The 23,517-nt window shown below is 37.7% G+C and overlaps 1 protein-coding gene across 5 annotated transcripts in view; it reads left to right on the top strand.

Annotated features, from left to right (window-relative positions):
* The window catches only part of ATP6V1C1 (ATPase H+ transporting V1 subunit C1), a 38,955-nt gene extending 18,486 nt beyond the window's left edge, over positions 1-20,469 (top strand). For 4 of the 5 annotated variants that reach the window (XM_004316496.3, XM_019925028.3, XM_019925029.3 and 1 more), the window contains 10 exons: positions 2,516-2,601; positions 5,450-5,544; positions 7,093-7,184; positions 8,367-8,465; positions 10,386-10,454; positions 14,657-14,749; positions 14,839-14,932; positions 16,612-16,709; positions 17,916-18,042; positions 19,837-20,469. In XM_004316496.3, coding sequence (XP_004316544.1) covers positions 2,516-2,601; positions 5,450-5,544; positions 7,093-7,184; positions 8,367-8,465; positions 10,386-10,454; positions 14,657-14,749; positions 14,839-14,932; positions 16,612-16,709; positions 17,916-18,042; positions 19,837-19,932 — 949 coding nt within the window. In that variant the 3' untranslated portion in view covers positions 19,933-20,469. Of the gene's footprint in view, positions 1-5; positions 910-2,515; positions 2,602-5,449; positions 5,545-7,092; positions 7,185-8,366; positions 8,466-10,385; positions 10,455-14,656; positions 14,750-14,838; positions 14,933-16,611; positions 16,710-17,915; positions 18,043-19,836 lie in introns of those variants that run through there. The other variant, XM_073794652.1, reaches the window with a different exon arrangement.
* Positions 20,470-23,517: the final 3,048 nt, after the last annotated feature.

Below are 23,517 nucleotides of genomic sequence, written 5' to 3' on the forward strand. Positions count from 1 at the left end.
GCCAGTTGGGGGCTAGTTTTACAGTAGATTATGCAAGAGATACTGAAAACGTCAGCTAAGGGCAGGCACTAGGCAATAAAAATGGAAAAGAGAGGATGAAAGCAAAAGTAACAAACTGCTTTTAGGGTTAATAATTCCATGCATTCAGTAGAGCAAATGTGAAAGTAATTTTTGATGATAGTCTCAGTTCTTACCATCAGTCGGTTTTTTGTCTCTTGGTTTCTTGATTATAGGTTTTTAATTAAGTAAACTTTTCGTGGTTGCCCCCCCCCGAGGTGATTGTCCTTTCTGCAGTCCCACCAGCCTCATTGCAATGTTAGGTCATGACAACGAAGAGGACAGTGAGAAGGGAGGTTCCTGAGAATATAATTATTAACACTTACTTGGATCCTTATAAATCACCTCAGTAGCTCTCTAGATCTTTCTTTAAATCATCAGTGGGATGTCCTGAGTATAGTTTAAGGTTTGCGCACATTTTTTAGGGAAGTAAGTATTTAGGGCAAATGCAGTTCATTTGGTCAGAAGCATTGCAAGTTGCCTATGCTGTTTGTCAGCTATTCTTTTCTGCACTGTTACGCAATCTAGTCTTTGTATCAGTCTTCCTGAAAGATAAGAGGAATTTAAAAATCATATGATTGTTAGACTTAGGTAGAATTGACAGATGCTAGCTTAATGACTGAGTGTTCCAGTTTTTAAACACTGAACATTGTGGTGGAGTAAATTATAGTTCATACTTTTTCAGTAATCTGATCATTAGAGCAGTTTTTTTTTTTTTTTTTTTTTTAAGGTTACCATGTGTCATGGATACTCCCGTAGAGATGCATAGGGAGATTGTCAAGGTCTGAGTTATGCGATGTTAAGTTGATAAATTTGACACCAGGCAGTTCTACACTCTGAACCATTTCTGTGGTAAACATGCACATTTTTTTAAAAAAATTGAAGTATAGTTGATTTACAGTGTTGTGAACATGCACATTTTGGAATGTTCATAGCAGATGGTTCTGTTTACAAGATGCTCGTCAACTTATATAGGAATAATGGTTTGTCTTCTGTGAAGGAATGGGTGAATTTTGGAGACACAGCCAAGTGTATGGACAAATCCCAAGTTAAACATGTTGAAGACTTACGGCTTACATCATTTTTTTCTGAATTTGTTCCACTTTCTTAGGTTTGAGGTCATTCCGCATAGGATTGTCATTCACATTTTGTCCTTCTGTTGCTTCTTTCTGGCCTTTATTGGTTCATGTTGCAGGAGTTTCTTAATTTGTCTTCCAGTTTACACTCCCTGTTGTTGAGCACAAAGTCATTGGAGTAATTGTCCGAAGTCCTGTTTTGACCATATTACACCTCTTCCTAAAGGCTGACATCAGAGGCAATCTACCTGCAGTCTGGCCCCAGCCGGCCGTCCTAGCACAACCTCCTTTCTCCTGAGCACGACACTCCCGGCAGTCTGGACCCCTCATCATTCGTTGCTTTTCTTATCTCTCTGGATCTTGACTCCTATGATGCCCTGTGGCAAGAATATACATTCTTCCCACCTAATCAGCCTTTCAAAACCATTCCTGTCCTTCATTGCCCTGCGCCTGATCCGTTATGCTTTTTTGATTACAGTAGCTGGAAGTGAAGTCTTTTTCCTTTATGCGTTTCTGTCTGTAGCCTGGTCATCTCAGCTGGCGCTCACCACAGATGGCTTTGTATTTAGTCATCCGTCTTTTTTGGTATCTTTCCATTTTGATTTTAAGCAATGGGAAGCTAGATTTTTGGCGTATACTTTTGTATCCCACCCACGGCCCAGAGGCAGACAAGGAATGGGGGAAAGAACAACAGACTCCAGAGTCAAGACACCACGTTTTTAGTCACAGCTCTGCTGGGAACTGGTTTTGTGACTTTTGGGGCTAAGTCACTTACTCTGTTCATACCTGGGGGTGTCTTTATTTTTTATAAAGTGAAGGGATTGAGAAGGTGATATGCAGATGCCTCAGTAGTTTTGGCACCATGGTTTCCCCTTTAGAGTGTTTTTCTCAAATAGTAGATGCTCAATAAATAGTTAATGAATAAGTAGTGTAGGACTGCATTCTTCATTGTTACCATTGCTTGTATTCTATTGCCTGTGGGATCCCTTTTGTCCTAAGGGGAAGGACATAACTGGTGAATGAAAGCTCCTGCTTCCCCCTTTGTTTTTGCAGTGCAGTGAGATCTGTTGCCCAGTTTTTCAGCTTATTCTTGCTAGCTTTCCACTACTTTCTTTCTGGACTTGGTAAACATATTGCATGTGGTCTCCTTAAAACTACAGTTACTCAGTTGAGTTTGACATATGTAATAAGATCTTCGTGCTTTTTGTCCTTAAAACATTATTTTAGAAGTTAGGACCCATTTGTTCTATATTATACAGATAGTGTAATTGGAACAAATAGAGTCAAATTCGTGTCTTTATGTAATGTGTTCATTGTATAGTATGGAATTTAGGTTGTTTTCCTGAAAGTGATTGTTGATTTTTTTTTTTTTTTCTCCCAAGGGTGGTTAAGAAAGTGGCTCAGTATATGGCTGACGTATTGGAGGATAGTAAAGATAAAGTTCAGGAGAATTTGTTGGCCAATGGAGGTAAGCTAATGTTTCATGATTTGCAATTTATTTCTATAAAGTGAACGACTTAAAAAAGGTTTATAGGTAAGGATATTAAATACAATAGAAAGCCATTAAAATAGAATGATTACTACTGAATTTGGTGATATTGCCAGTTACATTCTTTCCTCTGAAACACAACCTCTCATAAGACAATCCTACATAATATATAATATAGTTTATGATATGGATCTTCCAAAAGCAATATTATAAAGATTTACCTTAGTTCTTTCCAGAATCTATTTGTCAACTCCCATTAACAACTGTGTTTCCAAGTTATGTCTCTCAGCATTGTTCCAGTTGAATACTTGTTTTCTCTGGCTTTTTGTATTTAATAGCATCCAACTGCCAAATCCTTACAATAAAAATTATTAATTTTATTGCAGAGTAATGCCTCCTCCCTTCAGATTTGAATGTGACATTTCTTTAGTACCCATAGAAATAGTCTACCACTGACCTCTCCATAGCTAGAAACTAGTATTTACGTAGAGTTTGCTTTATGTAATAATGGCTTTATAAAGATGGTTTCAACCGCATTGTTGTCATTTATACTTGGATTTGTTGTTTTCTCCTGAAATATCACTTTAGCACTTGCTTCATTTTTAATTAGGCTGATCTTTAGTGATATGTCATTATAATAAGAAACAACCCTTTCCTTTCTTTCTGTCCTATATTGCCTACTGTGATAAATAAAGGTCACTGATGTGACTTGGTTAAATTAACGTTTGTTAAGTAAAGCCCTGGGGTGTCATGGGTTGGTGAGCCACGGTTCAACAAAAAACCACAAGGGAAAGAGAAATAGAGAAGTTTATTACTCACAGGTCCTGGAGGAGGGGGGCAAGGCAGGGAGGCCAAGACGGGGTGCCGGCAGAGGGAGAGCGGCGGGACCTGGGGCACATGCCTCTATTAGGGTCCGTGGGTGGAGTGCTTTGGGGTTCCCAAGCCAAGTCCAGGTTGGTCGATTCAAACCAAAAAGGAGGGTTTCGGTTAACTTCGAGGGGGTCTTATCTAAAGGGTACACTAGCAGGGGAGGCCCTGGGCAGCAGCAGAGAGCGCTTATCGTAGGGTCATATCAGAGAAATCATATCAGGAGCTTACATCTACTTGTGATTGCAGGCTGTTATCTAGTATAACTTCTAGGCCCCTGTAGGCCACTTGGCCACACAGAAATGGATGCTGAGGCAGCAGTATGGGGATTTGCCTAAACTCTCAGCAGTCACTGTATTTTAAATCCAGTGTCTCTCTAATCTCATTTCTTCTCCTTGCAAATAATAGATGCTCAGAAGTACTTAATCAGTAAAAAAAAAAATTTTTAGTAGTTTATTTTTACTCTTTGCTAATAATAGCGATCCTGAGCTGCTTACTGTGTCTGTTAACGTGTGGCTGGGGGCAGGACGAAAGTTAGGTGTGTTAACAACTTAGTTGCCTTCACTGGTCTCTAGGTACCTGATGAACTAGGGCGGTCAGTCTGCGAGGCCGAATGGGGGATGACAGTCTAGGGGGCATTGCATCCAAAACTGCTTTTGGAGATACCATCTATGTTGTTGACTCGCTGGTATTATGTAGGGAGAAGTTGAGGAGAGAAGATATTTTGGTATGAATTACTTTTGCCAGTTAACCATAATTGACATTTGGTTTCCCTGACCTTGGTCCCATCAGACTTGAGGAGTAAAGTCATCTTGACTACCACACTTCCAGGGAATTAGTGGTTGAGTGTCTCTTTGGCTCCACATTTCTTTTTTTTTTTTTTTTTTTTTGCGTTACGCGGGCCTCTCACTGTTGTGGTCTCTCCCGTTGCGGAGCACAGGCTCTGGACGTGCAGGCTCAGCGGCCATGGCTCACGGGCCCAGCCGCTCTGCGGCATGTGGGATCTTCCCGGACCGGGGCACGAACCCGCGTCCCGTGCATCGTCAGGCGGACTCTCAACCGCTGTGCCACCAGGGAAGCTCTGCATTTCTTATTCTTGTCATTGGAAAGTACAAAGGTCCATGTTTTGAAGATTACTGAAATATAGACTCCTAGAAACAGTCATCACAGAGTTTTAACAGACAAGTTCATTTTCAGTTTGTTTGGGTAAGTTGCAAAGAAAGAACATACTTTTGTCAGATTCTAATTATTGAGGAGACAGTTTGAAGTAGGGTTTTTTTTTAATGTATTATTTTTTAAATTATTTTATTTTATTTATTTTTGGCTGTGTTGGGTCTTTGTTGCTGCGCGTGGGCTTTCTCTAGTTGCGGCAAGCGGGGGCAACTCTTCATTGCGGTGCGTGGGCTTCTCATTGCTGTGGATTCTTTGGTTGCAGAGCGCGGGCTCTAGGCGCGCGGGCTCAGTAGTTGTGGCGCGTGGGCTCAGTAGTTGTGGCATGCAGGCTCTAGAGCACAGGCTCCACGGCATGTGGGATCTTCCTGGACCAGGGCTCGAACCCGTGTCCCCTGCATTGGCAGGTGGATTCTTAACCACTGTGCCACCAGGGAATCCCCTGAAGTAGATTCTTAATCTTTTTGTGTCTCTTTCTTCTACATATGAGGCATATCATGGGTATGTACATATTCCATTTATTAAATCATCAGATTAGAAAGGAACATTTTAATATATATTAAATTTTGAGTAAGGAGAAGAGATCCAATCAGATTATAAGGTAAAAATTTTGATTAATCCATGTTACTTAATACAGTTCCACATTTACTTAACCAGGACTCTTCACAAATGATGACATCTTTACTGATTTTCTTAATGCCAGTTTCAGCACTAAAACCTATTACTGTGTAGCAAACTATAAAAAATTCTATTGCTTCTCCTCAGTAATTTATTTCTTCCCTTATTTCAGTTGACTTGGTTACTTATATAACAAGGTTTCAATGGGACATGGCTAAATATCCAATCAAGCAGTCCCTGAAAAATATTTCTGAAATAATTGCCAAGGTAAGATAAAAAATGATACAGGTAGGACACATTGATTTATAGTGGCTTTATTTATTTTATAAGTATTTAGCTATTAAATACTCTAATTTAGGTTTTGACAGGGCAGCTTAATTATATGTGACTTACTACAGTTTTACTAAAAAAAAAGGTGTCAAAAAAGGATAACACTTTCATGTGTACATTATCCAAATTGTGTAGTTTATTTAGGTAGTTAAGTTAAATGTTGCATCAACAATGTTTGAATAAGAAAAGTAACTTTAAAATTTTATAGTTATTTATATAAATTTGAAGCATAATTGAGATCACATAGAACAGGAAGTTGGAATAGATTAGAGATTTATGAATCATTCAGATGTATGATAATGGTAACTTAAGTATGTTTATGTACAGTACTGATTCAGATTAAACTTTATGGGTTCTCTGACACCTTCCCTTCTGATGTTCAGTATTGATTCTCTACCCAGAAAAATTGCCCGTATTCTTGTACCACATGATTTTATGTACAGTTTCAGGGAGCCCACAGGTGTTAAAGCCCATCCATGAATTCACTGAATTAAGAGCTCCTTTTATGTTTCAAAGTCCTTGAGCTTGAGAGAAAAATGTAAAAGTCTTACCTGAAACTATAATGAGGCAGTAGACAAGGACCTATTAATTGTGTGACAACATTTCTATGACCTGGCTAGGATGAAAAGTATGGTTTAAATCATCTGGACAGACTTCCTTGGCTCCCACTGGCTTTATTTGTACGTTGTGCTCTATGGTTAAATGTAAATGAATAGCATATCAAGGATTTTAACTCAAGTCATCATATAATTTAATGAAAATGAGTAGTCAGATAATATAAAGTGGTGCTCTATGAGCCTTGTTTTCTTTTGATCCTTATCAAGGATTTAGTCGTCTTCTTCCTGATACTATTATAGTTGAGGAAAGAGGCTCAGAGAGGTGAAGTAGTTTACCCCAGTGCCACACAGCTGGTGATGGTAGAGCTGAGTTGAAATTAGTTCCTCAAACGTTAAATCTACTGCTTTGTGTTTTCTCCCTAAGTTGTTAGTAGTTTTACTCATCTTTTTGAAAAATCAGCTTGTGTAACATTTATAAATAAATTCAAACATAATTTTAATTTTATTGCAAAAATATTTTGTGGAAGAGTAGTGGTGTGAACAGCAAAACTCTATGTGATTTAGTTCCTTTGGAAATCAATCCTTGAAACTTGTATTTTAAAGCCTTTTAATTAGTTATCTCTGTAACCAGTGGCCTAGATTCCATTTACGTGGTTTAAGAAGTAATATAGTAACAATAATTAAAATACATGTAGACTAAAACATTATCCTTAATAGAAAAGATTATATGAAAATTACCATAGTTATTAAAAATGAAGTAGGTTTGTTTTTTAATGACCTTTAAAGGCATGCTTTTAAAATAATAGAATATTTTTACATCAGGAACTAGTGGTGTTTTGTTTTTTAAAGTTTAAGCACAGCTACTTTGATTGTATTAGTAGAGGCAGGTTTAGGAAAATTTTCCCTTTTTCTCTTTTTCTCTTTAAAGGGAGTGACTCAGATTGACAATGACCTGAAATCTCGAGCATCCGCATATAACAACCTGAAAGGGAATCTTCAGAATTTGGAACGAAAGAATGCGTAAGCATGTCAAGTATATGTAAATAATTAAAAATTGGGAGGGACTTCCTTGGAGGTCCAGTAGTTAAGAATCTGTGCTTCCACTGCAGGGGGTGCAGGTTCAATCCTGGGCGGGGAACTAAGATTCCGCGTGCCTCACGGCACAGCCAAAAAAAAAAAAAAGAATTGGGGACGCACTCTAGCATACACTGAATGAACTATTGTTAGGGGTTAGTAAGTTCCACTTTGTGCTGTTTCTATAATCAAAATGGTGTTTTTTTCACTTCATGGAGAAAAGCTCACTAATTCAGGCTAGTCAAAACAGATGTGAGGCTGATTTATTATACTCGTTTCATACATAATACTTGTGAGTTGGGTCCTGGTTTATCCCTTTATCCATCTGGTTTTTCACTGAAAATTATCTAAAGTTAATTGTTTTAAATCAAATGATAGTTTAATTACATAGCAATTATCTGCTGCTTAAAAGAGTTCTATAGAAGAATCCTTTTGTAATGTAATACTCATTCTTTAATTTTTCTGTTTTCCAAGTTTTGATTTTTTACATATTAGGTTTTCTTAAAATAGACCACTTTTGTTTTGGTTAATATCACTGTAGTATGACTACTACAAGTGTAGCTTTAAGCACTTAACTCTTCCAGTTATGCATTCATATCCCAGAGAGAAAGTTGGTTGGATACTGTCAGTGGTACAAACAGGGCAAATCATTTTCACTGTGAAATGTACTAGGAGACCAAATGAAGACTGTGTTAAAAGAGTTGATTATTGGGTTAACTAACCAAAATTGATACCCAGGAAGAGGGAGGAAAATCAAAGGTTGTGCTTAGATGATATGATTTCATAATTATGATGAGGTAGACTTTAACTGATACCTAATGAATAACACTTTCTCAGTTAAGATACTATATATGTAATCAAGAGAAGAGCTGAGTTATAAGAATTAAAGCAAACACAAAGGGAGACACTAGAGGCAAGTTCTGATAAAATGTTTACATTTCTTCGGGTTTGGATGTGGGAAATATTCAGCTAAATTTTGACTTCTTATAAAATAAAATGTTAACTCAGGCTAATCCCTCTCTTGAGATGTATATATAGTATATGTGACTATAATTAGCCTGCTGTTTCTTTACTTGTGTTCTGGAAGCACATAATTATCAGCCTAATGATTTTTTTCTTATTCCTCAGAGGAAGTTTGCTAACTAGAAGTCTAGCAGAAATTGTGAAGAAGGATGACTTTGTTCTTGACTCAGAGTATCTCGTCACATTACTGGTCGTGGTTCCCAAGTATGTCTTTTTATTACAGAAGGTTTTTACCTGTTAATATACAAGAAAAATATTAGTGTCTGATATTGTAATTTGAAGTTTTCCATAAACCCAAGTGTAAAGGGAGTATCACCTTGTCATTTGCTCTGTCAACCAACGTGTACTCGTATGGCACATACAGTAGAATTTAGTTCATAACCTGGTAATAGAGCTGTCAGTTATAAATTGATATTCCAGATCAAAATTTGCTTAGTACAGTTGGCCCATTAAAAAATTAAATAATGCTAAATTATTGGACTTAAAAGAAATATTGTTCTTAGATTTTTCAAAACAGGGAGCTATTTCATTTTCTGAAAAATATTTGATGATTGGTTAGGATGAATTAAGCCCTCTGAGAAGCAAAGGATGGATTAGATAAAAGCATGGCATATTTTTTCTGCAAAGGGCCAGATAGTAAGTATTTTACCCTTTGCAAGGCATATGGTCTCTGATACAACTACTCAGTTCTGCCACTTCAACTTTGTGGTTGTAGCTGAAAGCGGTCACACACAGTATGTACATGAATGAACATGGCTGTGTGTCAGTAGAAATTTATTTACAAAAACAGGTGTACAGGTTATGGGTGTAGTTTGCTGGGTTAGACTATCCTTTGAAATCTCCTTTAGATTAGGCCTTCTGTTTTAATTAATATTTGGTAATCTTGGTAAAATGAAACCTTTGGAAGATTAGAACTGTGTGTGTGTGTCTGTGTCTGTGTGTGTGTGTGAGAGAGAGAGAGAGAGAGAGAGAGAGAGGGAGAAAGAGAGGGCGAGGGAGAGAGGGAAAGAGACACTGTTAATGGTTTCACTTCTGACTTACACTAAAATCTCACTATCAGGGAATCTTCAGGGGATCCAAACTGGGATGGGAGATTTGGGGACTCTTCAGAGCATTATTCATGAAATCTTTCTTTGCTGTGCTCTCCATTTTTGTCTGGTTAGGAAACTGGGAATATTAGAAAATGATGCCTACTGGAAAGGGGTGGGAAAGGACCTCCATTGAATTTCAGTGGCTACAGTATTACCTGACTTCTGCTTTTTACCCCTTACTGCAGAATACTAGAACACTATTTCTAAAAAATTTCTCTGTCTTTGTGTTTTTATACTTTTACAGGAAAATAACCTTTGCCCAGATAAAAGATTTGTCTCATGCAACCTTTATTTAAAATTTGTGTTTAAGACCAGAAGTTTTCATAGTTTTCTGTGCACTGTACTTGAAACCTCGGATAGGACCTAGGATACCTTGTATAATGGATTATTCACTATCCTGGCTATAGATACTACAATTCTTTATTTTGTACTGCATATATAATCATCTCTCGCCACACCCACAAAAGCCAGTGGTGTCTAGAAAGGTTGTTGCACAGTGATCTGTGGCAGCTTGGTTTACTGTCACTTTGTTTACTCAGCACTTCCTGGTACTCTGTGCTTTTGGTAAATGTGGTTTTACCCAGCTGCTCATAATAGTCACTGAATAGAAATGTTAGTGATTGCAGCATGGCTTCTCTCTCTCTTTCTTTCGTTTTTTTCTTTTTTTGGTGAGGTAATAATGTATATCAACCCTAAAGTTTGAAAGTAATTTAGATTACTTTTAGATTACAGAAAGTAATTCTGTATTTTGCTTTGCTTCCTTTCCAAACTTAGTTCTAGAATGTGCCTCTTTTGCAGTAGTTACTGGATGTAAGAGATGGTGAGCTGTATTTCCTGCTTTACCACTCAGTGTATTTGAAATTCATTCTTTGTACAAAACTTGATTTTGTCGTTGTTGTTGTTAAATAGATTTGAGGTATACCTATTATAGTTGGATTTCCTATTTGTCTCATAATTTTTTCTCTTTCTGGGCTCGGCAGGAAGGTAGGACTTGTTTTTCTCTTCCAGTAACTTAATTGTATCTTTTCTGCAGGTTAAACCACAATGACTGGATTAAGCAGTATGAAACATTAGCTGAAATGGTAGTTCCAAGGTCTAGCAAGTAAGTAGTAGTCTTTGTAAAGCCTGTTTCTTTCGTAGAATTCCTTTGGTAGTTTGGATGTTGGAATAGGAGATAGCTTTATCTTTCCTTTGTGGTAAATTTTACAGTTTTGGAGCCATCATTTTCACCTTAAAAATAAGTGAGTTATATTAACTCTAGCTCCTGTAGACCTGGAAGGGCCTTTGTACAGTCTGATCAACCCACTCATGTTTATAGATGTAGAAGTTTGAGGCCACAGAGGTGACGTGGTTTGCCCAGAGTCACACATCTCACTAGTGACAGAGCTGTAACTAGAACCCAGATCTCTGGTGTGGTACTTTTTCTGCTGTGCTACCCTCTCAAAATTCTTCCTTCAATATTTATTGTATACCTACTGTGTGTCTATATTTCCTCATTTATCTTGCAAAGGAAGTGTACCAAGATGGCTACTAGGGTACTCTGTTGATCTGCAAATATTTACCATCACTTTCCAGTACGCATAGATTCTACTGAATCTGTACTTTCCTTTAAAAAAAAAAAAAAACTTTTATTAAGCAATTTTAAACTTATGGATTAATATTCACTGTCTAATTTGATATGTACAGCAATTCCATGAAGTAGTTTTGGCAGTTATACTTTTTCTCATAGATGAAGAAATACAAATGCAGAAGAGTTAAGTCATTGCCTAAAGTGTATATGGCTGTATAAGTGTGCAGTGGCAAAGTTAGGACTAAAACTCAGGTCTTTTAACTCCAAGTCCTACACTCTTGACACTACATAGCATGTCATTTTTTCCTGCATTCTGCCATTCTACACAAGATATTCTTCAAGAAAATATTAAGTACAGTGTATATGCACCCCCAAAGAATTGTTTTGTATATACATATATATCCCTCAGTGTGTATATATATATACCGTCAGCATGGTGAAAGAAAGGTCTAGGAGGTAGTAAAGAAGTGGTGTTAGTAAGGCCAGGCCCATGAAATATTTTCTTTTCCAGTTTCATTGTGTCATATGGGAGGTAGCTTAGTATAATGGAAAGAGTCCTGGACCCAGGGATCTGAGTTCTATTGCTGGTTCTGCTACCAACTTGCTATGTGACCTGCGGTAAGTCTTTTAACTTCTCTGGGCCTCATTTTCTTTGTAAAATGAGCATCACACCTTCCCTGTACACATTATGAGGCTCTTTTAAGGCTTGATAAGATAATAAAGTAGAAGGTAATATGATTATTGTAGTTTCACAAATGTTGATTTTTTGAGAATGAAACCACAAACCTGTGCTCATTGTGAATTTTTTTCCCATTTGGGGGGAATACTTTCCATTCATACTGGCCCTTCACGTGGTAAACTGAAGATTGAGGTTGTGTCTTAATGCTGGTTTTCCTCCGAAGCTATTTATCCTGACAGATGACACCTTCTTAGACCTTTGTGCTCTGGAGACCGTAAAAGTCACAGAGGTTGTCTTTATGTTTGGGGGCAGGGAGAGGAGGAGAGTAAGGACCCAGTGCACACAGAATGTCCTCCCATCCTGTGGTGTGTGAGCCTAGTCCAGGGGAGTGGTGTGTAGTCCCAGGTTTATTCGGAAAGAAGGACTTTAGAAATATTACTTCAGACTTACATCTTTTGAAAAATCACTTTGGTAGTTAAAAGGAAAAAAAAATCAGATGCCAACAGTTCGGTATAGGCAATACCTGTCTTCTGAATGACCCCTGAGTGCTCACTGACCACCTGAGAGTCCCCAGCCCTTCCTCACCCAGTGAAAACATCTGTTCACCTATTTATCAGTCTAAAGACTTTTGGAATCATTGACTTGAAAAGTTATTTAAATTTAGTCATTGAGAACAATGCAGTAGCTCAGCCAGCACCTGAAGAGGATGCTTAGTTCACATGGGGCAGACAGGTTTTAGTGGGTTAGTCTGGAATTTTGTACTTCTGTTTAGGAAAGATCTCTATGACTTGATGTTGAATTTTTCACTTATCATAATAACTAACATTTTTGAGTGATTACTATGTGCTGGTCATTGTTCTAAGTGCTTTATTTTAAAGTGAATTACAAGTAGTAATACTGTCACTTGTTGCTTTTTGGCACAATACCTAAGTGGTTACTCTTGGAAGCAGTGAAGATGAAAGTGGACTTTTGAGGAAGAAGAATGGATTGAAAAAAACCATCTTTAAACCTGAAAGAAATAATTTCACCTAAAAAACACACAAAATCTAGCTATTTGCAAAATATTCTACATAAATCTTGAAAGATTGGACCATGTGAAATATTGCCATCATTGGGTGGTTAAGTGCAGGGATGTGTATAAATGCCAAGTCAGAGTTAAAGGCCAAAGAAGCTGAGAGGCTGAGTTCTGCTTCTTTCTGTTGGAAAAACTGTTCAGAAAGAGGTGATTCTCACTTGTACTTTCAGAATTACCACTTAGCTTTTTGTCTGTCTACTTTTGCTCGTTAAGATAATCCGGTTGGGTTACGTCACTGGTTGACTTCGGCCTTTTCTCTGTTGTTGGAAAAACAGCACCACAAACTGATTGGTGCTTCACAGAAGCTTTTGCTCAGGGAGCTAGAGTTCCAGATGAACCAGAGGATCCTAGCGAGGAAGGCCTAGAAAAAAACGACACTAGCCATTGTTCAAAGAAACGTTTCTTTTGTGTTTTGGAGCAGGAGTTGCAAAGATAACTTTTACGAAGAAAAGCAGGAAAGATGCCTTGGCAATGAAGTGGGTAGGTTGATTGGGGAGCAGAGCAGATGGCAGGACCGAGTCTTAGGAGAGAGGTAAGAAGTCAGAAGCAGCAGGAAGAGCTAGTAGGCTCCAGAAGCACTGCCACGCCCATGGGAGACTGAAAATGCCGTGAGGCAGCCGAAAAGCATTGACCTTTCGTTTCCTCTCGGCCTGGTTTTGTGTGTGAGGAGCTAGTGTTACTGTTTCTACACAGCAGTAGAACTAAACGAAGAGAGTGAGTTTGGAGACCCAGCCTGCAGCTCACAGACTGTCATCTCCACTTGATTTCTGTAGCTGTTCCCTTGGCCTCACCCTCAACCTCTAGAAAGGCTTTACGTCTGGCATCTTAAACTGTAACCCAACTCTTGAACCTGAGCCTGCTTTCCATCTTTTTCACTGTCACGGAACCTGCTGTTTGACGTTGTCCACATCTCTGGTCCCCACCCCTTTGTTTGCATGGACCTTCAAAACAGCAAAGTACTAAAGTTAAAAAGATCAGTTAAGGTTAAGATAAGTTTAAAAGGTGAATATGATAGTGGTGGAATATTGTTAGGATCTGAGATAGCCTGTCAAGTTGGATTTGGCTTTGTTTTGTTTTCTTAACAAATTTATTTATTTATTTTTGGCTGCGTTGGGTCTTCGTTGCTGTGTGTGGGCTTTCTCTAGTTGCGGCGAACGGGGGCTACTCTTCGTTGCGGTGCATGGGCTTCTCTTGTTGCGGAGCACAGGCTCTAGAACGCAGGCTCAGTAGTTGTGGCGCATGGGCTTAGTTGCTCCATGGCATGTGGGATCTTCCCAGACCAGGGATCGAACCCATGTCCCCTGCATTGGCAGGTGGATTCTTAACCACTGGGCCACCAGAGAAGTCCCTTGGCTTTGTTTTGATCCCGATCAGTTTGCACATTACTGTCAGTTGTGGCAAACCTGAGGATCATTAAAGGTTTGTTATCGAGTTCTGTCCACTTTGTAGCTACCTTGCTTTAGATCTGATGGGCACTGGGAACAAGAACGCAGGATAATAGTTTTGAGAGGGCACAAGTTAAAAGGGGTGGGCCGGGACTCATGGGTCAGGGCTGGGCTGGAGAGAGGAAGAGAGATTTCAGTCACCAGAAGAGAAGAGGGTGCTTAGCAAGGAAGTAAGGAGATTCTGGAAACCAGCCAGGTGCTGGACGATTTTTCCTCAGCTGGCCTAGTGCTGATAGAGATTGAAAAGCATGATTCTTGAGTTTGGATGCTTTACTTGATTTAATGTTTAATTTTGTTGGTTAGGAAGGAATGCACTAAGGGGCTGTTAAGGCACCGTAAATAAAAACATCATAAACACTGAGTGTCTTCAGTGTGGAGGCAGTACAGATGAAAAGCACTGAAGTGGTTTGGGAAGGGCTGCTGTACCCTACTGTCTGTTCCTCCTCTTCCTGCCCCTGTTTCTGAATTCTGCCCTCAATATGAACGTGAGCAATAAATACAAAGCTTTAAGTGGACTTGGTCTTTCTCTCTCTAGTGTTCTCTCAGAGGACCAAGACAGTTACCTGTGTAATGTCACCTTGTTTAGGAAGGCAGTTGATGACTTCAGACACAAAGCCAGGGAAAACAAGTAAGATTATTATTTTGTATTTTTTAATTTGTTAGATCATCTATACATGGTGTGGACAATTTTGGTTTTTTTTCCCCCCCCCAATTTAGATTCATCGTTCGTGACTTCCAGTATAATGAAGAGGAGATGAAAGCAGACAAAGAAGAAATGAACAGGCTTTCTACCGACAAGAAAAAGCAATTTGTATGCGTTTTTAATACTTAGTAATACTATCAGTGTTAAGCAGAAGAAAAAGTGGGACTGCTTTTCTTTAATTTAAAAGAAAACAAAACTTTTCTGATTTTGCTTTTGAGACATTTGATTCTAGCTTTTTTTCCTACTAAATAATCAAAATAAGTTTTCTCTAAGCAACCTGAGATCTGTGAATCCTTAACTTAAAATATATTATCTTAAAATTAACCCCCCTTAAGTCCATATCAGAAATTAATTTTAAATGCAGTGTTTTAATTAATACCCATATAGTGATGGGGTTATTTTAGTTAAGTAGTAGTTCTCTCTCTTCAGTAAGAAATTTCATTTTTTGAGGCAGATTTTTTTAATGCTGCGTGCAGTCTTTTATTGGAGGAATTTGTATTTAAACCATTGGTGAGTTAGTATGTTCTAGGCACAGTGGAGAACAGGGATGGAATTGTGAGTGAAAGATGGTGTTGACTTTCTTGCCATCTCAAGTACAGGATTATTGTGAAGACTAAAGCTTGTATGGAAGGGGAAACATGACGAGTGAAAATGTATTTCTCTTGTAATGCAAGAGGAAATAAAAGCACATTCCATTTAAAGTTATTTCCAAGTACTTTATGAACTATTGCATCTCAGTTGGGAGAAAACTAACCCTAACCAAGTAATGTCAAATAAAACCAACTTGTTGGGGAGTTCCAGATCACTTTTAAAGAACAGATATTTTAACCAAAGACTTTCACCTTGTTGTATTATCCTTTTTTCGTAAATTGATTGTTACATCCAAATGAGCCTAATAATGTTATCTAAATAACTATTAGCTGAACTGATCATGTGTGTCTTTTAAGTATGGAGAGGTGGTAATAAGTTATTTGTCATTTGTTTCTTTAAAGAAGTGTTTTTATTTAGAAGTACTGAATAACTAAATTCAGAAAGAATATATACTACATAATAGAACCATTAAAAATTTAGAACATGATGAACAGATTTTAGGGATCTAGATCAACCCCCTGATTTTACAGATGAGAAAACTAACACCTAGGGATATTAAATGACTTACTACATAGCTATTTTTCGTTATTCCTGAGAAGTTGTGTGTAATTGAATTCTGTTTTAAATGTATAAAATGTTTAAGAGTATTGGATAGTAAATTTAGATTTTTATATTTTCAAACCTGTAGAAGGAAACGTCTATATTCTGTGTCACTTTAAATGACTTTCATTAAAACATAGGCCTTTTTGGGATTTCCCTGGTGCTCCAGTGGTTAGGACTCTGCACTTCCACTGCAAGGGGCATGGGTTCGATCCCTGGTCAGGGAACTAAGATCCTACAAGCCACGTGGTGCGGCCAAAAAACAGAAAGAAAATAATAATAATAATTATATATATATATATATATATATATATATATATATATATACCTTTTTCTGTGTAGTGAATAGATTCAATGGATTTTTGTATCTACTGAGGTTACAGAGTAGTGGCTTAATCTTTTCATCTAATTTAAGGTAAAGTATCCAAGATAATGAGAATAATGAAACATTTTTAAAGTGAATTATAATGTGATTTAATGCTCCTAAAGATTCTTACTGGATAGTTGCTCCTTTAAAAATACTTGATTTATCTAATTTCTAACTGCCATTTTCAGGACAAATTTTTGGTGATTTTTTTTTTTCTCTCTTTCTCTAGGGACCACTTGTACGGTGGCTGAAAGTGAATTTCAGTGAGGCGTTTATTGCGTGGATTCATGTAAAAGCGTTGAGGGTTTTTGTTGAGTCTGTTTTGAGGTAAAGGAAGTTAATTGAGAAACTTGGAACTAAAGAATTTATAGATCCCTTTACATTGGACCTGTTTATTAAAGCACACAGTCTACTAATAGGAAATTGATTTGGAGAAACCAAAGGGCCAGTCGTGAGGGAGAGATTGTCAGTGTCATACTGCTTATTACGTGCATGTTGGTCTTGTCCCTTAATACCGTGTTTGAAGAAAGAGATCACGCTGCTGTGCTCTCTGATTCTTTTCTTATTATGTACTTAAGTTAAATGTAGATTATGAAATATTAGCCAGTGTTTGTTTAAAAGAAGATCATTCGAATATTTTATATGTAGTTTGGTACGCAGTATACCTAATGATGCCTTATCTGAAGTCCTCATTTCAATTAACCTAAAATATTTTTTTATCTTGAGGTACTTAAAATCTCAATCATCTTGTGATCCTCTATACATGTTGCTCATATTAGAAATATATCAAAATGTTTATCTGCAGTCATGCTCACTATTTGTAAATTTCTTTGAATTTTCATAGTAGATATGGGTAGTAATCTCATGTTGTTTATTATCATGAAAGCCCTCCATGTTCTTGGGTTCCGAATCCATGGATTCAACCAACCATGGGTTGAAAATATTCGAAAAAGAAACTCCAGAAAGTTCCAAAAGGCAAAACTTGAATTTACTGAGCACTAGCAACGATTTACATAGCATTTGCATTTTACTTACAACTAATTACATAGCATTTACATTGTATTATAAGTAATCTAGAGATGATTTTAAAGTATACTGGAGGATATGTGTAGGTTATATGCAAACACTACACCATTTTATTTAAGGGACTTGAGCATCTGTGGATTTTGGTATCCATAGGGGTCCTGGAGCCAATTCCCTGCAGATACCTAGAGACACTGTACTAAGTTTACATATTACCACTGTCTGCTGAGGGTATTCATAGATTACCTTAAAAATTGAAGAGTAATTAAAAGTAATTCCTAGTAGACAGTTGGCTCTCATCCTAAAGAAAGATTTCTAATGGACATTGAGGACCAGGGAAGGTTTGAGTTTCTGTGTATATTAGTTGAACTTGTAAACATGGTCATTAAAGTGAGGTACCCTTTCCCCATTAACTGTGATTAAAGAAGAGTGTGAGAGTATTTGCTTTAAAAAGAAAATCTCTGCATATGTTTGCTTGTGTTACATCCTGTATTTCTGCTTATTTATAAGGTATGGCTTGCCAGTGAACTTCCAAGCAATGCTCCTTCAGCCCAATAAGAAAACAATGAAGAAACTAAGAGAAGTATTATATGAATTGTATAAACATCTAGATAGCAGTGCAGCAGCTATTATTGATGTAAGTATTTATTAGACAACCTGGTAGAAGAGGAACTGGATGAATTTCAGAAAAAATTATTGGAAGAAGATAAGAGGTTATTTACTTAACCTTTTGAAAGTTGCTGTAAGATTCTCAATTTGTTAGTAATTAATTTACCTGATAGCTTAGCAAATAATTTACCTTGTTTACCCCATTTTACTAGTGCTTCTTGGTATTTCTAAAAGCCGGTTGTTATCTTGCTGTAGATCCGATGTTTTTTGTGTTTTGGTTTTTTTTTTTTTTTGGCTGTACGCGGGCCTCTCACAGATCCGATGTTTATAGCTGCAGAAATACACACACAACCAGTGATAGTAGTTATTTACAAAAGTTATAAATTGCAGAGAGCAAGAAAATAAGTAGTCATTGTAACTTTATTTGGTAGAAGTAGTGGAGTCAATAGATGAGCATTTTAAAGGGAACTATCATTTCTCTAAAATGGTATGTGTTTATGTGTTCTTTTTAAACAGAAAGATACAAATAGTATGTGTGCTTTTCGTTGTTGTTGTTGTTTAAAATTGTAATAGGCTTTTATGTTTTTGATTTCCAATATCTTGCCGATTTTTTTTCTCTTTAGTTTAGGACGGCAATATTTCACATGTGCATTAGTTAGAACCCCTGAAAAAAATCAGGGTTTCTTGATAGAAGAAAATGCAGGAAATGACTCTGCATTTTGTAGGGTTGATAATATGTGAAGTCTAACTGTTCGATACATAATTTCCTACCAGTAAATTCTTACAACATGCATATGTAATAAGTGGTATCTGTAAAAACCACACTTGGTTTATTTTTATCCAGCATTTTATAAGCCATGTGTCTCCTAAACTCAGTACACCAAGCCTGAGATTAAAGAAGTAATTTTATACAGTATGCATAAGAAAGGATGGTGGGGTGATGCTTAAACACACACAGGCTTTGAGGGCAGAGAGTGCTTCAATTTGGCTTCACTACTCACTCTGTTTCCTAGGGCAAGTCAGCCTTTATTTATTTATTTATTTTTAAAGATTTATTTATTATTTATTTATTTTTAAAATTTTATTTTTGGCCGCATCAGGTCTTAGTTGTGGCATGCGGGATCTTCCTTGAGGCATGCAGGATCTTTCGTTGTGGCATGCGGATTTTCTCTTCTCTAGTTGTGGCGCGAAGGCTCCAGGGCCCGTGAGCTCAGTAGTTGTGACACATGGGCTTAGTTGCTCCGTGGCATGTGGGATCCTTAGTTCGAGGATCGAACCCGCATCCTCTGCATTGTAAGGTGGATTCTTTACCACTGGACCACCAGGGAGGTCTCAAGTCAGCCTTTCAGAGATTGTTTTCTCATTTGCAAAATGGAGTTAGCAATGCCAAACTCAGATTAAATTAGCAAAAATGTATAAACTTAGCCCAGAGTAGATGTTCATTAGGAAGGTACAGGCATACCTTGTTTTGCTTTGCTTCACTTTTTTGAAATTTACAGATAATGCACTTTTCAATTTACAAATTGAAGGTTTGTGGCAACCCTGCATTGTCAGATGATGGTTTGCATTTTTTAGCAATAAAGTATTTTTGAATTAAGGTGTATGTACATTGTTTTTCAAGACATAATGCTGTTGCACACTTAATAGACTGTAGTATAGTGTAAACATAACTTTTATATGCACTGGGAAACCACTCGCTTTACTGTGGTGGTCTGGAACAGAACCTGCAATATCTCCAAGGTATGCCTATGAATGGTAATACTTTTTTTCTTGTTTAATTTCTTTAAGTACTTAGTTGAATAATCATCTGATTTTTCAATAGGCTCCTATGGATATTCCAGGCTTAAACCTGAGTCAACAGGAATATTACCCCTATGTGTACTACAAGATCGATTGCAACTTGCTGGAATTCAAGTAAAATGAGCCCCCCAGATAGCCCTGCCCTCATGTCGGTGTCGGTGTTTGCTAACAGACGTAGGTTGTAGTATGGCTGTACTTTTAACTCTCTCTTACCCCTTGCTTGCTTCTCACCCCCTTTCCTATTCGCGTTCTCTCGTAGTGGTCCATTGTCAACATTTTGTTTTTAAAAGGAAACTATATGTCTTGTTTCTTTTTATTGATCAGGTCTGTAAATGTGTACTAAAAAAAAAAAAATCAGAGTTTATTTATAAACAGAATAGTTTATTTAAAAAGAAGGTCTTACTTCATCGATATTGTGGTATGCATTAATTCCATTTGTTGCTGTTGTGACAGAAGCCTTGTGTACAAGGGAATGGTGTAAACAGTTATACCATTTTGTTCACTGTATTTAGTAGACATAATTGTTTAATAGTTATTGAATCGTGATGTAAAGAAATGTGACAATATTCAGGTATGTGCTTTCTGAATGTTTCAAATTACAATCTGTGAGCACTTGACACCCACAGGAGAGAATAAAATTACCTGTGCAAAGGTGGATTGTGGTGTGTGTAACTTCCAAAGATTACGGTTCAAGTTTGAAGATTATTTTTGAACACATGGTGGGTATTTACATTTGGACACTAGACTTTCAGGTCTCTCAATTAGGAGGTAGGGCCAATTTTTGAATAAAGTGTAGTAGAACTCTGCAGTTTTAGTCATTTGTTTTGTCTAAGTATTTTACATGTTTCCTTTTTAAGATTGTTAATTTTGCCTTCATCTTGACATTGATGTCATTTCTGATGTAGTGTGAAAAGAGGCATTGCTAACCTTACAAACCTCTGAAATGAGACTTAGGTTAGCATCCCGAGTGAGCTTTTAGAAGAGGATTTTGTGGCAGTGCTCCCCTTCCTGTGTCCTCCCAGTCTTGTAAATGGGAGAAAGAAATTTACGTTTTAAGGGCATTTCTAAACTACCGTATTCCATCTAGAAAATTAGCCTCTCAAATCCGTTTTATTTCAAAATTGTATACTGTTATGTCAAAAGTAATTGTTTACTTCAAACAAATCCAGACTTCTATGAAGTAAAACATGAGAGACGAGCCCTCTTAGCCCCTAAGTTTTTTCTTCGCAAGGAAGTTACAGAGTTTTTCAGGCCTTCTCCTGTATCTCTACAACATATATATCCACACAGTTTATTTTTAAATAAAAATAGGATCATATCACACATATTCTGTCACTTGCTTTTTTTGCTTACTAGTATAGCCAGGGTATCTTGTCAGTGTGTCTAGAGCTACCTCATTCTTTTAACTGGCTACAGTGGTTTTCTATCATGTATTTGTGTCACAGTGTAGCTAACTGGATGGATATTCACCTTGTTTTTGGATTTGCTCTTACAACCGCTGATGCGGTAAACATCCTTGTCTTTGTTTATTCGTAGTAGTATTTCTGTAAGAAAGAGCCTGGAAGTAGGGTTGGTAGGTCATAGGGTATATATATTTAAAGTTTTGACATAACTGCCAAGTTATTGTCAGAATTCTCAGTTCAAGACATGATTGGAATGCAGTTTTATTTTCAGTTTTTCTTTGGATAAGAGGAAGCTGAAAAGTTTTGGTTTTGATGTCAGCAAATTCTGGTTTTGTCTTCTTTTGCAAGTGTTCTTTGAGTCTTAGTGTTTGTAAAACGGGTATAATCTCTATCATGGGGGGATGTGTTTTGATGATTAAAAGATTGTTAGGCCCACACGATGACTGGAAGGTTTTCCTTAGTCTTTAGTATTATTGTGATAGGAGTAGGTGGGGATTGTGTCAGGTTTAAAATTCCAGCATATGTTTGGAACTATGGGACTTTGATTATCATTTCTCTCTGGGACACAGAGCAGCTGCGTGAGTAGCTCTGCAGCCAGACCCCAGCTCTGCTACCAGTTAGCCCTGTGGTCTCAGTGCTCGCGCCCTCCTTGGTAGAATGGGGTAGGTAGAGTGCCCACCTCATAGTCTGTCGGGTTGAGTATCCAGCGGCCCATCCAGTGCTTGGAGTGGTGCACGAGGAGAGCTTGATTCATGGGCGGACGGTCCTAGAAGAGGGCCAGTAGCTCCTTTTCCACTTGTGTTTAACCTGGGAATTTCAAGGCGTGAGTCATTGTGGAGTCTGAAGGTTAGAAAGAAGTAGTGATGTGTGTGTGTGCGCGTGTGTGTGTGTGCGTGTGTGTGTGTGGTGGGGTAAGGAATACAGTCTGTGTCTGTAGCGCAGCGTTAAAGCAGTTTGAGAGTCTCCGAGCTGCAGTCCGTGTTGATGGCAGCTGTCATTTCTGGGAGGGCCTGCTCCTGTTGCTTGCCTTCCTTTGTTTGCTCTGGAGTCTGCTGATTCTCCTCTAGGATGGAGCTCAGGTAACTCTGAGAGTCATTAAACATTTATCGAGTGTCTGACAGAGACCATTCTGCTGGTGCTCTCACACCCATTACCTCCTCCCTCCCCCATGGTGTTGGTGCTGGGAGGACCAGCAGTCCCCGTGGTACTAGGCGAGGCTTAGGGTCAAAGAAGTTTAAGTGATTTCTTCATTAAAACTTGAGTTGGAGTCAGAATTTGAACCTAAGATTTCCGATTGCTGGGCTCTTTCCTTCCTGTCGTCCCTCCCATCTTTACTAGGCACTGAACAAGTGAGGCAAACATATTCCTTAACCTTAGTCCAAGACAGACAGTGATGTAGAAAAGGCATGGGGTGTGGGTCATCAGATACCGAATTGTGTCACTGTTTGTCCCAGAACATTTTGTTAGTGAGCGGTGATGATGTGTCCAGGTATTCCGTGCTAGTTTCTGTAGACTACGTTATTCAACCTAGAAGATTTTCCTACATGTTGGAGTTGCTCTTAAACAGGCACTGTGTGTTCTGGGTAGAGCACACTCCGTGCAGCTTTTTGAATGAGCACATATCAAGTAGTACCTTTAAAGCAATACTTTGTATGTAACGAACACTCGGCAGACGTGAACTTTTCCTTGCTCTCACTTTAAAATTAAATAGTCCCAAGTGTTGGAAATAAAAGAAATTGATCTAGATATGAGCTTATTCTCCTTCATTCTTGGCTGCCTCTTTAAAAAAAAAAAAGACGAAATTAAGGTAACATGCACAAGGTTAAAAACCATATACACAAATATTATGAAACAGCTTATAATGAAAACCTTGCTGACCTTTAGAAAAAAATGTGGTTATTGTTTCCTGTTAATATCAGTAAGAGATGGTTTGTCCTAGAAAGTCTGTAATAGTATTATGTTCTAGAGGAAATGTGTTGAAAACTTTCCTAATTTAGTTCTTGTCTCTAAATTGAAGTTTACCCATTTCTGTAATATAAACTTATTTATGGTTTTTATTTTTCTAGCATAAATACCTTTAGATTAATATATGAATGTAATTCTAGCTTTTTTTAAAAGTAATATGACACATCAGAACTATTTTATTTACTGGCGGATTATCCTTAGAATATTCTTAGATCCGAGCCCAATGACTTGTGAGAGAAAAAGGAAACAGAATAAAACCATGGAAGTGATTAGCAGTAGAGAATACCCCCTGGGATTGTTTAGCTAGAGAAGAAAATGAAACTGAGGAGAAACAG

Source organism: Tursiops truncatus, chromosome 17, assembly GCF_011762595.2.
Source record: "Tursiops truncatus isolate mTurTru1 chromosome 17, mTurTru1.mat.Y, whole genome shotgun sequence".
NCBI lineage: Eukaryota > Metazoa > Chordata > Mammalia > Artiodactyla > Delphinidae > Tursiops > Tursiops truncatus.